The sequence below is a fragment of the Ceratina calcarata genome, unplaced genomic scaffold (assembly GCF_001652005.2).
Source record: "Ceratina calcarata isolate Rehan_Ccalc_2016 unplaced genomic scaffold, ASM165200v1 scaffold153, whole genome shotgun sequence".
In the NCBI taxonomy this organism is placed as follows: domain Eukaryota; kingdom Metazoa; phylum Arthropoda; class Insecta; order Hymenoptera; family Apidae; genus Ceratina; species Ceratina calcarata.
This window is the reverse complement of record NW_017136528.1, coordinates 70804-84665: the sequence shown is the minus strand read 5'-3', so window position 1 is coordinate 84665 and position 13862 is coordinate 70804. Positions and strand designations below refer to the sequence as shown.

The 13862-nt window shown below is 42.7% G+C and overlaps 2 protein-coding genes across 2 annotated transcripts; one reads left to right on the top strand and one right to left on the bottom strand.

Annotated features, from left to right (window-relative positions):
* The first annotated feature begins 2606 nt into the window (after positions 1 to 2606).
* On the top strand, positions 2607 to 4646 carry LOC108632229 (uncharacterized). Its single transcript, XM_018036659.2, has 4 exons — positions 2607 to 2725; positions 3458 to 3748; positions 3911 to 4087; positions 4290 to 4646. Exons 1-4 carry the CDS (start codon positions 2607 to 2609, stop codon positions 4606 to 4608), a joined length of 906 nt encoding a protein of 301 aa, XP_017892148.1. The 3' UTR covers positions 4609 to 4646.
* Positions 4647 to 5581: 935 nt separating this feature from the next.
* Sce (E3 ubiquitin-protein ligase Sce) lies at positions 5582 to 8634 on the bottom strand. Its single transcript, XM_026819507.1, has 5 exons — positions 8431 to 8634; positions 7936 to 8351; positions 6926 to 7307; positions 6490 to 6792; positions 5582 to 6429 (listed from the first exon to the last, which is right to left on the bottom strand). The coding sequence occupies exons 2-5, from the start codon at positions 8176 to 8178 to the stop codon at positions 6212 to 6214; spliced, it is 1146 nt and encodes a 381-aa protein (XP_026675308.1). The 5' UTR covers positions 8179 to 8351; positions 8431 to 8634; the 3' UTR covers positions 5582 to 6211.
* Positions 8635 to 13862: the final 5228 nt, after the last annotated feature.

The window sequence follows — 13862 nt, the reverse complement described above, 5'->3', positions numbered from 1 at the left end:
ATGCATAATTTAATTTGCATTCTCTACTTTGAGCGAAAGTCACACTTATGGTTGTTAAGAAAAACAGAAATTTTTTTTTATATTAACAATTATAATGGTTTAGAAATTTTCCAGAGAAATGCATTATTTTCTTTACTGATAAGGGAATCGTTTCGATATAAAGAAGACATAATTGAGACGTCTGGCTGGAAGACATAATTGAGACGTTCAGTTTTTAAATGCAGTTTGATTTGAAGGAACAATGAGAATTGAAAGAATCTAGAATGCTGCGATACAACGGTATATCTACGATACAGTTTATGCGAAAGGGTATAGCCGAACGTTTCCCACAGTGCATGCTTGCCTGCATCAGAGACTGCACTCGTTGTGCATATCCGCGTGCATCTGTAACCGAGTCGGGAATGCCGTTGCACTCATAAAACATCTAGTACAGACAAATTCCAATTACTATGATTCTATATGAATCTCCGATTGCCAATAACCACAGCGCATATTTCCCAAAAGCGTTCCGTCGAACTATACAGATTTCTCGGGCGCCTCGTTGAACGTCTTTAACCTTCCCTTTCGAACATATCTTAGCCACGTGTTAGCAAGCCGCGATAAGGACTGTGGGTACGAGCTAACACGTAGACATTCTCATTTACGCAGCCAGTGAAATGAATCACTCTTCTCTGAACTAGTATCTGTTGACACAAGTCATTTTCATAAACGTGGAAGAGTAAACCGCATACTTCGGTCGTGTATAGAAAAAAACCATTCGAACAGATGGTCGTGGGAGGAGGTTCTAACAAGATGAATGAATAATTAGAAAATATTTCAATAGTACGAGTAAAGGGTATGCAATCAAATTCAGAACAGATGAAATATTGTGATAAATAAATAAAATAGCAATGAAATATAAATATCAGAAGAAACCAACAGAAAAATTTAATTAATGTCTGAGCAATCAAAAGGTGCAGCACTCTTTATTGATTTTTTTAATGAATGAACAGACTGGAAACCGGGCAATTGCGAATCCAATTAGCGCGTATTGAATATCGTTTCTTTTTGAAAGCGATACGCGGATATAATTGTTCTGCCGGAGGAATTCCGTGGCCTGATCAAACGATCTCTCCTTGCTGAACTCTACGAGCCAGGAACAGAAACTCATCGTACGCTGTATCGCCTAACGAAGCTCTAGAAGCTTTTATTGCCGCACAGGAGCAGCTGCAGATGCGGCGCGAAGTAATTAGAACTAGCACCGACACCAGTAGCAGGAAGTAGCTACAGTATTACACACGACGGTATCATCTATATGCAAACACGCCCTTTATGTGTTAATCCCATTTTTTCCAGCCAGTACACGTCGTACATCTCGTAACGCACGATAAAATCTAAGCAGAGTTACAATTCATTTCAAAGACGTCTTCTTCTACACGTATGAAAGTAAAAGAAGCAGGAATTCATTTTTTATGACTTTATCATGTTACAATTGGAATCGTGAGACGATGGAGTTTAGAAAATCTCCGGAACGTGGGCAGAGGAACAGTATTAAAATAAAAAGCGAAGGGGAGGGCGGGCCTCGTGCGAGGCCTTTTGAACCTTGAAATATTTAGCATTTCTCGATGCACCGGGTAATAAATAATTTCGTAGCCGAGCGTCAGGACCAATGGGTTCTTTCCTTTTTCTGCAACGGCACGTGCATAAGATATGCATCGCGCGCCGGCGACGCGGTTTTGCTCCCTTTTCTCGCGCCGAGTCTCGCGCACGAATTCAAGCCACGGTGCCTTCGCTCTTTTCGATCGTAAATAAGCCGACGCTTTCTATAGCTATTCCCTCCCCCCTCCGACCCTACTACTATCTTCTTTTTTAAAGAACAGATACATTCGACTGCCTGCCCACACACCCTCTATTCCTCGGCTTTCTTTTTTCACCCTCTCCCCGGTCGACTGACCAACCGTGCCTACGCGGGAACCCGGGCGTTTCCTTGATACATCATACAAAAACGAGACTACATATTTTACGATCCTGTCGTCCTTTTTGTAGAGAATCGCCGCGCGACACGTGCTCGTGAACAGCAAGGAAACTCTTATTAACATTTTTATCAGTTTTCTTCTTGGCCGCGCGTAATTTGTTACGATGCACCGGCTGCGACGTTGAATAAATCAGGGTAACGGGCGAAAAAAGAGGATCCGGGTTCGACAAAAACGGATGCTCTCAGGTAACCAACCACGTGAAAGGACGTACCTTCTCTTCGATTCGCAATCGTCGACTATCAAATAACCAAATTAACCAACCAATTTACGCATACCGTAACAAAATTATGGTTCTTTAAGGTAGCATGCCCCGTGATATGTTTTGCGGTTAATTGCGATCGGCGACGAAAAAAGATTACTCCCCTTTATATCGGTACAATTCCATTAAAACCATTGCAATCTAATCTCGTTAAAACGTTCCTGCAACGCGTTACCAGAGATCGATCCCGGGACCATGACTTCGTCTCCCTTCGCGACGTTCGGGCATCGGAATTTTCACCCAATAAACAAGGAAACAGCAGTAGTAAATTCTCTGCCAGCTGTCGCCTGATCGATGAAATTAAAAATTTGCAGAAAGGTTAATCAGCCAGTATGCTTAATAAATCCAAAGTGAAATCAGCCACAAGGGTGAACGAAAATCGTCGAAAGAAGCCCACCACCGCGTCGAGTAACCTACACGCATCACCTTCGTTAATCGGCAAATTTCGAAGGTGAGTTACGTCTTTTTCCAGCACTGATGTACAGGTATTTCCCCGCGAGCTAGATGGAAAAAAGCCGACAGGAAATTGTAAAGTTTAACGCGTTCCCAACATTCCGCGCGCGGTAATTCGTTCGGATGAATAATTCATGCAATCCGACGCGTTTGTCGCCCATGCGACTTTTGCAGAAAGGCTCTCGCGTATCCGATCGACGTTCCATTCATCCGTAATTTCTCGCAAATTGCTTGTCACGATGAATTAACCGATACAGGCTTACGATCGAACAGCACACGCGTTTTTCCGGCATAGCGGAAATAAAATGTTCTAACGGTAAACCCGGGTTAGGCTCGGGTCTTATTTGAACCCGTCTCACGTGGTTAAGTTCTTTTTAAATCGTCTCACGAATTATACAGCGATGAACGAGGAATTCCTGACGGATCGCTGGAGCCGCAATTAAAAATGATCTCGATTTTGGCTTTCGCAAAATTTAATTGCATAATTCGGTAACGTGCTTTTAATCGGGCTTTATTACAATATAAGAACGTGTAATTTCGTTCTTGAAACGGGTTGAAGAAACCGCGTAAACGAAATGGGCGCGCCGGGCATCGTTTAATGAATGTAATGAAGGACAAACGAACTCGAAGGGAACGCGGACACGCATCCGCATTAACAACGCGTATATCAACCCGTCGTTACCGTAACGTGCAATTACCCATTTACCTTTTTCGTTTGGAGTTTCGCCAGGAGGAAGCAGAAATCCCACTTCTCGAAGAGTACCGCGGACACCGCGAACGCGGAGAAGCGAGCGACCTCCGCGAACAGTAATGCGAAAAGTGAACAGGAAAATCCTCAAAAGGACAGCAGGATAACATCCACTCTGCCCGAAGATACGGCGGTGCATTTCGGAAGATTCTATGGGGTCGAGGACGCGAATAAACCGAAAGCTGGGAGGGTGAAAACCTCGTCGGATCCAACTGCTGTTCCGTATTACAGACTAACGCCCAGATTGGAATTCACCAGGCAAATGGTTCAAAAGTAATCCCTTAACTAAGACAATTAGGTGTGCAGAACGAAAGATGTAATACGCATCATTATTTTTTGGATAATAAAAGAAACGTCACTTTTCAAATTGACATCAATGTGTTACTATAAATAAAAACTGTTGCTGTTACTGAAAGTCATTCGGCTAATTCCCAGACTGGAGCGAACAGCTGGCACGGAGGAATACGCTCGGCAAGTGTCAGCCTTATTAGAGGAGACGGTCGAGCCGGCGCATTTCAAGCTGCATTCATTGCCCACCGAGAATTCGATTCCCGACGGGAGACACAATCCCACGGGATTCCCGCTCTGGTACAAGGAGCCCTTTAAGATGCCGTTAGTATCCTGCTCATTACGTAATTCGACCTATTCGTGATCGATGGGATTGCTCGCGTTACGAGAAAATGGGATAGACGGTTCTTCCGTTAATGGACTTTCTCCGTTAAGAAAGAATAACAACCGTAACAAGATCGAGTGATAACGAATAACGGGATTAAAATCCCGAAGGACCGTTCTTAATGGACTGATAAATTTTCAGGTTCACCTCGGACGAGGTTTACAAGCTACTGAAAGAGAAATTCGATAACGCTGAGAGGAAAGCGAAGAATATCTTCGACGAGGAAGCGTCTGATAATAATTCGTTGGAGGAATGGCCTGGGGACGAGCAAGGGGAAAATGAAAGTTTAGGAGATAACGAGGAGAAAGATATATTGACGAGGGAAAAATCATCGGTGCACTTATTGTCGAATGGATCGTCCTCCGTTACCGAGGCCAAGGACACGGATTCGAGGGAAAGCAACGACACGTCGTCTTCCGACGCGAAGCCGCGCAAAGTGCAGTTTTTGCAACGCCGCTGATTTCCAAACCATTTTGCCCGGTGAATATGCGGAAAATTTATTCTTAAACATGTAATTACGTAAATGTTTCCTGTGTATTAGTCGAGGCAATCAAGATATGAAATAGAATTCTTAACTGGTGCATCAAACATCTCGCAAATGGTGTTTTCCTTTCCCTCTTTTTTAGTTGGCCCTGAACGTGGCAATTAACATTTTGCAATTAATACTAAGAACATTATCAGAGGGTAAGAGTACAGTATAGGGAACGCGTCTTGGGATTCTCATTTTGAACGTTAATTAGTAACTTTGGTCATTACTCACTTGCGTACCCTGCAATTATGAGTACTGCCTAGATTGCTGTGAACGTAACGCTGCCATGAATTCATTAATTAATGAAGAAGACCACGCGAAAGGTCGAAAAAAACGAATACTCGATGACGAATTACCGGAAATTCTATACGCTTCCACGTTATCCTATTTTTAGCACTTCATCCGTCGAGCATATTAATCCCAGTAAATGTCAAACGATTAATTTATTCAAAAACGATTTTCAAAAAATATATATTCCAATATAGATTTGAAAGAAAGATGGTAAATGTCGGAGAATTGTAGGCGATATTAAGGAAGGAATTCGATATCGTAACGGACGATTCGATGTGGTTTCCCGTTTACTGAAAGAGGGTGGCATTATCCGGGACTGGAGTGTTCGCATTGTTTTCGGTTCAGTGAAAATGCAAGAGGGCGCAGGATAGGGTCGGCACTTATCGATTATTCCGTCTGCTAAGCCAAAGACGCTTTTCATGTATCTTTAACGTGATCGAAAATTAGATTTTTCTATCAAAGAGCACTTTGAGGAGGGAAGCAAGCCTGATCAATCACACTCTAACGAATGAACATAAGGGAGACATTCTATCACAAATAAAAAGAGGAAGAATTTAAGAAAAAGGACGAGAACAAGTGGAAGGGCGTTCGATAATCTCATATAAATAAAAGATTAAATGTTATATCACTGGTTTATTCGATGAAACTATACAGAATGGTCCACAGCGAGAATCAGCAATCTGCGACTTAAATTAAACGAGTTGTTTAACCATGAAGGCCACCAGGTTGCTGAGATTCTATAATGCAAATGGGGGCACCGAGTAATAACTTATGCCTGTGGCGAAAGAAGGCATAGTTTGTATTAACGCGCCGGTTCGGCAACAACAAAAAATTCGGCCCGATCCATTCATAATGCAATGCAATCTGATTAATGGCAGTTTGTATCCAAGCCCGAGCTCCGTTTGCATTTAGAATAAACCGCTGTACGAAAGTTCAATTAAAAATCTATCGACATTTCTATTACTCCTTTTTGAACACACCAAGTCCCGAGAGAAGGATGAAAAGGGCACCATTCCTTAATTACGAGGATCTCGCTGTCCTCATACCACCTTATCCTTGATCATAATCTAAGGCCTAAGACTAATGAAGTTCAATAAAATATATCGTTCGCTTCTGGTATAACAATACGCGTCTATCTGTACTCCACGCGGTACGAATGTATTTTTTTTCATTTTTATTTAATTTTTTTGTCAAACGTTAATGCGACTTAACTCCCATCAGACTGATACTTTCGAGGCCTTCCCTAGGTCTTTTTCCACGAGTAATACATCTCCAAAGGTCGATTGACACGCCAGAATTTATCATTCACTTGTCTCAACGTCTGCGAGCCGCTAAGAACCACCAGTTGGCCGGGCGATGGTGCTATGTAAATGCAAAAGTTGAGTAGCCTGTCCGACTCGGACAATTCTGTGTCCAAGTCTAACGTCAGTCGCATGGCCAAGTATTTGCTCAGATGATCCACTACAAGGAAGAATTATTATTTTCTATCACTACCCTGTTGAGAACTCCCCGAATATTCACCTGTCGCGTTGGCCGTCGTTTTTATATACCGGATGCTGTTCTCTTTAAGAGCTTTTATCAACGAATTGTCACCAGCCATCTCCGTTGGGTGTGGCTTAAAAACGAGCTCGATCTCGTTTAATAATAAAGGCTCGCTGGGTCCTTCGCCTTCTGTGTCTACCATCGAATCTCCACCACCAGTCTCAGCTTCCGCGCTAGACGAATCATTCTCAGAATTCTGTAAACTCTTTTGCCGCTTTGGTGGCTTAGGAATTTGATTAGCTGGGTTCGGTGATGGTGTCGTAGAGTTCCTAGATGTCGTGCCTAGAAGCAATTTCGTTCATCTACTGATTCCCCTGACTGTTCTTGTGTAATTAAAAATTCTTAATATAGAGTAGTATATAAGTAATAGTAAACATAGGATGAAACGAGGTGGAGCGAAAAATTGGTAAATTACCCCCACTGCTATTATTTAAAGGCCCCGTTGTGCTCTGGGAAGAATCACTTTGATTCGCAGCATTTGTCGCTGCGTTCGGTGTGGCTGGTGCGCTGGCATTTTGCGAGTTACTGTAAGACGTCGCATTGCTAGCATTCTCTGATTCATTGGCACATTTCCGTGACCTCTGTGGCCGATTTTGGCTTTGCAATTTAATGCCTTCGGTTATGGAATTCACCAGTGCGGCCTGCGAATGTGACTTGTTCAGTTTCGCCAGCACCCTTTCCTGATGCGCCTCGTACTCGTCACGGCTTGGATAGATCTTCGATATTAACAAATCGAAATTTGGATCTGGCCTGAGTGACCTCTTCGAGACTAACTTTTTCCTGCACGTTGGACATTCCTGCGGACAACAGAAACTGCAGTTTCACAGAACCATCCTAACCTTCACTTGCACTCACTTTCTTCAACCATAAACTCGGTTTACTCACACTAAGTCTGATTAAACTTAATCAATAAACGTTCGAACTTATTTTTATTAAAAATTACAACATGATAATAATACAATATTTACAAAATAAAAGCCAAATCTTTCGCTCTGGACAATAAAATATATATATCGCCTAATAATTAATACAATTCGTAAATAAATCAAATTGTAAAAACCAATCAATCAAGAACTCGTCCCATTTCGAACATGTTTAGAAAAGCGCGCCTAAACTTGCGTAGTTGACAGAGAAACAAATGTGTAAAACAAAGTACGCTCGCATTTGATTTTTCTCGTTAACAAGTAGATACATCATTATTTTAAACCACAGCAGTCGCTGTAATGATTTGAATAATGAAAAACGAAGAGCACAGTGTTTAAATCACGAAGTGACATATGTAAACACAGCGAACAGTGACAGAACATTGACCAAGTATTGGAGTTTGATTTCTGCGAGGGTGCAAGCCTCAAAGTTAATTACAAATGCGATTGCAACGGACGAGTAATTATCATCTGGGAAGAATCCCCGAAGAGCCCTACGAACCTTATTACCACTCCTGAGTGCCGTAATGATACAGTCGGAGCAGAAGCGATGCAAGCACTCTTTCGTAGTCATCGTCTTTTTGAGCATGTCCAGGCAGATCGGACACATGAGTTCACTGTGTAAACTACGCGGACTAACGGCGATTTCCGTGTTGTCGGTGATCGCATCTTGGGGCGTACGATGGAGCTCATAAAGCGACAATTCCCAGGTTTTATTCAGACCGACTTGCTCCGCGGAGGCCATCTTGACTACACGACTACACACAAGTTAACACAAGTGCACACAGGCCGTCAGCTGAAGAGTCTGTACACAATCCCTCCGCTGTAGCGTCGCTGCGCCAGCATTTTCGATAGAGTCTCCACTCTTATGTAAAACAGTTTAAGCTCCCGCCTAGCTGCAGTGATTGTCGAATACATCTACAAAAGTCTTCAGGTGTATTTCGTCCGAATATACATGTTTGTTCTCAGGATTCTAAAATCGCAATTAGTATCTGACCTCGTGGTTCCGATCGTCGCGAACGAAGACGATTGTATTATCGCGTTAAGATTATCGCGCCAAACTGTAGCCAGCTTGTTTATTGTCAAGGCGCGAACACGTGCACATGAACAGTCGTACTCTCGTACTGCGTGGACCATTAAACTGATTAAACGTTAGCAAAACTGAACAGGAACCGGCGGGATCCTAAATTGTTTTACATAAGAGTGGAGATTCTATCGAAAATGTTGGCGCAGCGACGCCACACCGCGAATTCAGCTGCGATCCATCTTGCGGCGGCCGGGACTAGCGCTTTCAAATGATACCGTCAGTAATGGTTGAGAAGAACGAGTGAGAATGAAAACGTAATTGTTGTACTTTTATGATGAACGATGAGCATTTTATAGATTCATTTTCTTTCATTTTAATTCAATTTCAATCGTTTAGGATCGAAGCTAAATTTAAGAAATATTTGCATAAATCTAATGTGCAAATATTTTTATTTACGAGAAACTGGGGAGACCAATTAATATTTAAAAAAATAAGTTCAATGCGAGAATTATAAGAAGTGGATGACCGTACGTGACTCCAAAATGAAAGTCAAGTACAAGAAACGGGGGAAAAAGAAGAACGAATCAGTAATTGTAAAAAAAGGAAAAACGAGATGGAAGTGAAAGCAGTCATGTGGACATTGCGTCGTTAATGACAATCTACAAGACTAGTGGTTTATTAAAATATATCCTCTTTTGAAACTCGAACCAGAGATTGTAAAAATATATATAAAAAACGGAAATCGCGTAAGAAACCGTATTTCGAAAAGTCGATAAAGTCGTTTCCTGTAATTAAACGGCGGCCACTTTCGAAGCCGTGGTTAATGGGCCACAATAATTGTATAAACTGTCCGGTTCAGACACCTGTCTACGTTTATAAATAGCCCCGATCAGTTTTAATATCCGCGAACGAACGACTCGGTGTTCGCGTAATGAACGGCCAAATAGGAGCCGAGCATCGTATTAATCGATAATGAAAATAATGAAAATATGCGGAGGGCGGGAAAACATTTACGCGGAAGCGTAGGCAAAATATGTTTCCTCGTTATAAATAATATAACGGTATACTATAATACCGTCTAGGATAGGCGTAGGCTCGGTCGTTGCCGCGTACGTACGTACGTACGTACGTATCACGCTCAGATACGTCTTTCTAAGCGGGTACCAAGATGCGCATTCACGCACCGATCTAACTACGGCAAACTAGACCAGCGAGACCTGAACGCCTTTTTTCCGTGACCTTAACTGTAGGTAACCGTAATTGCGTCTGTCGGTACTTATCGGGAAAACGTGTTTTATCACCTCTTTCGTAGGATACCAGCAGCATCCTCAATCATCCCACGGAACGTTATCCATCTCTCGAAAGGAATGCATGTCTCGACTTGGACTTTGATGCTTCGAGAACATCGTACCATTCGATTCCATTAGACTCGCGATTCACTCTATGTCATTAATTTCACGGATTGGATCTGCATTCACTGGCAGCGCGAGATTATTTCATGGCCTTTCAACGTTAATACATCATAAAACCGAACGAGATCCATTAATCGACAAAAACCAATCCTTGCCTGATGCAAGTGTTCGCAGTTTAGAAAATTCTCTTTTTGACTCGTATCCCACTTTCAATAAGCTTGTAGCAGATGATTAAGATCATTTGCGTAAAGCCTGAGGAATTAGCTAGCGCTACCCGCACGACGGTTCAACGAACCCGAGCAACGATTTCAGCCATTAACAGTATTAGCACATATATGGCGTTTCATATCTCGACGCGAAGGTGTTACCGTTTGTTCGGAAAAATCCGAATACACACACGCATACGAAATTTATAGGTCAATCGGTGAAGCGATACACTCTGTAACACCTCGTTCCACTTAACAGTGATCTTGCTCCGTCAACTTTTTAATTCGTAGCCGTTGGCGAAGGGCGACGCGTTCACCGTTTATTTCCTCTTCGTCCCGTTTTCTAGCTTCAAAGCCAAAGTAGAAACTCGTTAACAGCCGAGGATTTCAGACCTTTTTGGAAAGAGCGATCAAAAATTTTACATAAAAAAAATCTATACTGCTCTTTACGAGTAATTGTGAATTTTAAGAAATTGGGATGTGATTTGCATTTAGCGATGGAGCGGAGCGTGACGAGAGACAACGGTAGCGAACAAACCGAGATATTAGAAAACTACAGAAAAACATTCAGATTGCCACATTGACATGCTTTCTAGCGGACAATCTTTCTCCTCGGGAATCTTACGTAACTCCTAGTAACAATCTCCTACATACTGTACACCTACTACCTATGTACGTATACGTACACAACGATACCAAACCACGGTCACACGAGTATTATAGATATTACGTACTCTTTGTGCGCTCTTTTTGTATCTGCGCGCAGGCTATTCCCAAGGAATAGTATCTTCATTTTATGAAAGGTACGAATATAGTAGACGCCGCCGCCCCGTCGAACTATACCTGCCCGCGCGTCCACTGTAATTTTCGAACAATATCTTTTTACAGCGCCGATTCACTAAGCTTCCGGCGCGAAAACTTGTAATCATCGAGGCTCCTATTCACGATATTCATCACGTGATAATTTCGAAAACGTTCCAGGCAAATGATGCACGCGAATCCGAGGCGAACCACTGCGAAACGTTTATAATTGATCGTTCCGAAGGGATCCACGCGATGTTTTGCCGATCGTTGAAAACGAAACAACGCGACGCGCCGAGACGGGAGCTAGTCGAGAGCGGTAAAAGCTCGGTTAAAAACTTGAATAGCTCCGTTTCGGACAATGCTCCACCGATTTCCTCGCCCGACAACAATTTCTTCCTGCACACAGCAATTATCATTTCTTTCTTGTTGCTTCCTTGTTCCCGACATTGCGCAAGCATCCGGAAGGAGCAGTGTTCCTCGCCGGTTGATACATGATTACGAGTATCCGTTCGGGCCAGGTCAAGCGTGAATCTGACCCACTAGAACCGGCGAGCTCGGATCCATCCACGGTTTAACCAGCAGCCACGTTTTACGCTTCCCTACGAGAGACGATCCCCCGAGCGATCGGAAAAGGTCACTGCCTCGCGTGAAAGGATTAGCTTTCATTCACGACGCGATTACACGAACCACCTATCTACCATCGGACGTCGAACGAAAATGGAAGTTCCAACTTCAACCTTGTAGCGACGATACAAACAAGTAAAAGTACATATTTAGCGAACACCGTTTCTAGAATAAATCATTCTTCCTTTCGTTACAAAAATTACGACACTGTTGGACTTTAACACAAAACGTATATTTATTACTCGTTTTGAATTTTGTCCTTCTAGAGGAAACTAGCCCGAATTGGCTCAGTTTCATTGTTACTAGCTGTACAAATGTTGGAAATTTACGATGCAGAGGAAATTGGAATGATTAGTGTAAAGTGGATCGTATAAACTAAGGATTCCGGTTCCACCCTGTTAACAATGTAACAGAATTGAAAAGTGCGTATTAATATTTAATTGGAATCATGGTAACAAGCGGGAAACGACAAAGATTTATAAGAAGATCAGACGTTAACCCTGTTGACCAATGTACGTCGAACTGCAACGGTGCAAGATGATAATTGCAGTACCTTCATTAGTATACCCGTAACGTTTCCTTGTTCCCGGCATTGCACAAGAAGCCGGAAGCGAGAACGGATTCTTTTAAATGATACACGAGTGTAATTTATCTCGCGTACAGTTTTTGATCAGAAAGGCGTGGCTTCTGCACTTGATTCACGTCATAGCGACATTTACCTTCCACATAATATTTAAATACCATTAATGAACAATTTCCACCGAGAAAAACGTGTCGACTAAAAAGACTTCGGAGAAATGAAACTAATGTTCGTCTGTGAATAGTGTTTAAAGCAGAAACCTGTTGGTTCCGGTACAAGATTTCCGTTGACTATTAGTACTCGTTTACTCGCGGGTCAAACGCGAAACTTGACCCGCCATTACGGTAGCCGACTAACCACGGCTATAGTTTTGCGTTATAATCGATAGTATCGGTTCAATAATTTCCAATCTCCTCGAACACTACTGTAATTATCGTGAATTACTAGTTTCCTATTAAACGCTAGACAGAGGAGCGCATATAGAGACCTCAAACATCCGAGGTTTCGAGTGTGTTTTTGATTAATGTCCGATTATTATATTCCACGATGAAAGATAAAGCTAGTGGGATTTACGGTAATTGGGAAGAAACAGATTTTCAAAATTACGTAGCACTTTACTCGGTTGCTTGAAGAAGATTTATGAACCGGGTGACGAGCAGTATAATCTGCAAACAAACGATAAACCACGACAATAAATCGCCTAGTGAAAAGCGCGTTTTTCTCAAGAGTTTTCCTGCTCCGTTGATTAAAGGGGTCTTCTTCGCGCGCTTGTTACAGCGCGGACCCATTTTCAGGCATGAAAACCGCGTTTCTTGCGAATCCTATCTAGCACCGGTACTTGATTACCTCTGATTATGGAACCACAGTAAAATCAGCGAACTGGTCTAACGGCTTTCAGACGTAGCAGAGTCGAGCGAAAATCTTTTCGTTAAACGATAATCTGGTCGAGCATCGCGGGTTAATCTCTGCCGGATTAAACCGATTCGGATCCGAAGGGAACCTGCTCGCAGAACGCGAATTACGCACCGTGGAACTATCTATTTCACGAGCCATCTTATTAATGCTCGAACGGGCTTTTACGAAGAAGCCCTGCCTGGAATTTCACCTTTTACCTCGATGAGTCGTGGCAATTCAGGCGGCGGCGCCTGTAAATTGAGAAAACCACGGCCCTCCGTTGCACCGTCCATTCTTTACGAATAATCCATAAATAATTTTTTCAATGATCTCGAAACGGACAATTTACTTTCTCCCAGAGGAAACGACCACGTACGAAATCGATCTCCTCTCCGGTCTTGAACGCTTCTTTTTCCCGATGAAAATTACCAGCTTGCCGTTTCATTCCACTCTGCCTACCGTTTCGAATGGCAGAAAAATGGAAGAGTAATTTATACGATCATTTATCTCCGGCTTATCAACAGCGGCGATCTTCACCAAGAGCAACACGCCGTGAGACTTCTATTAGTCATCTCTTATTAACATTGAGATTACTCACGATTAAAACTATAACCGTCCGCACCAACGCGATCAAAAATGAATTTATAAAAATTGTGTTAAAGAAAAAGCGATATTCTGACAAAAGATAATTTACGCATGCACTCTATGGGATTCAATTGGCTCGACGTCCGACTGGTAAAGAATGTTGACCCACTAAATCGTCGATGTTTACGCGTATTTGGACCGTCGGACGGGACCGCGGGTGCGACCGTAGGTCGCGGCTTGACCTACAGTCTGTGAATCCTCCTGGACATCGGGAGGCGGCTACGCCGAGGCGGGATG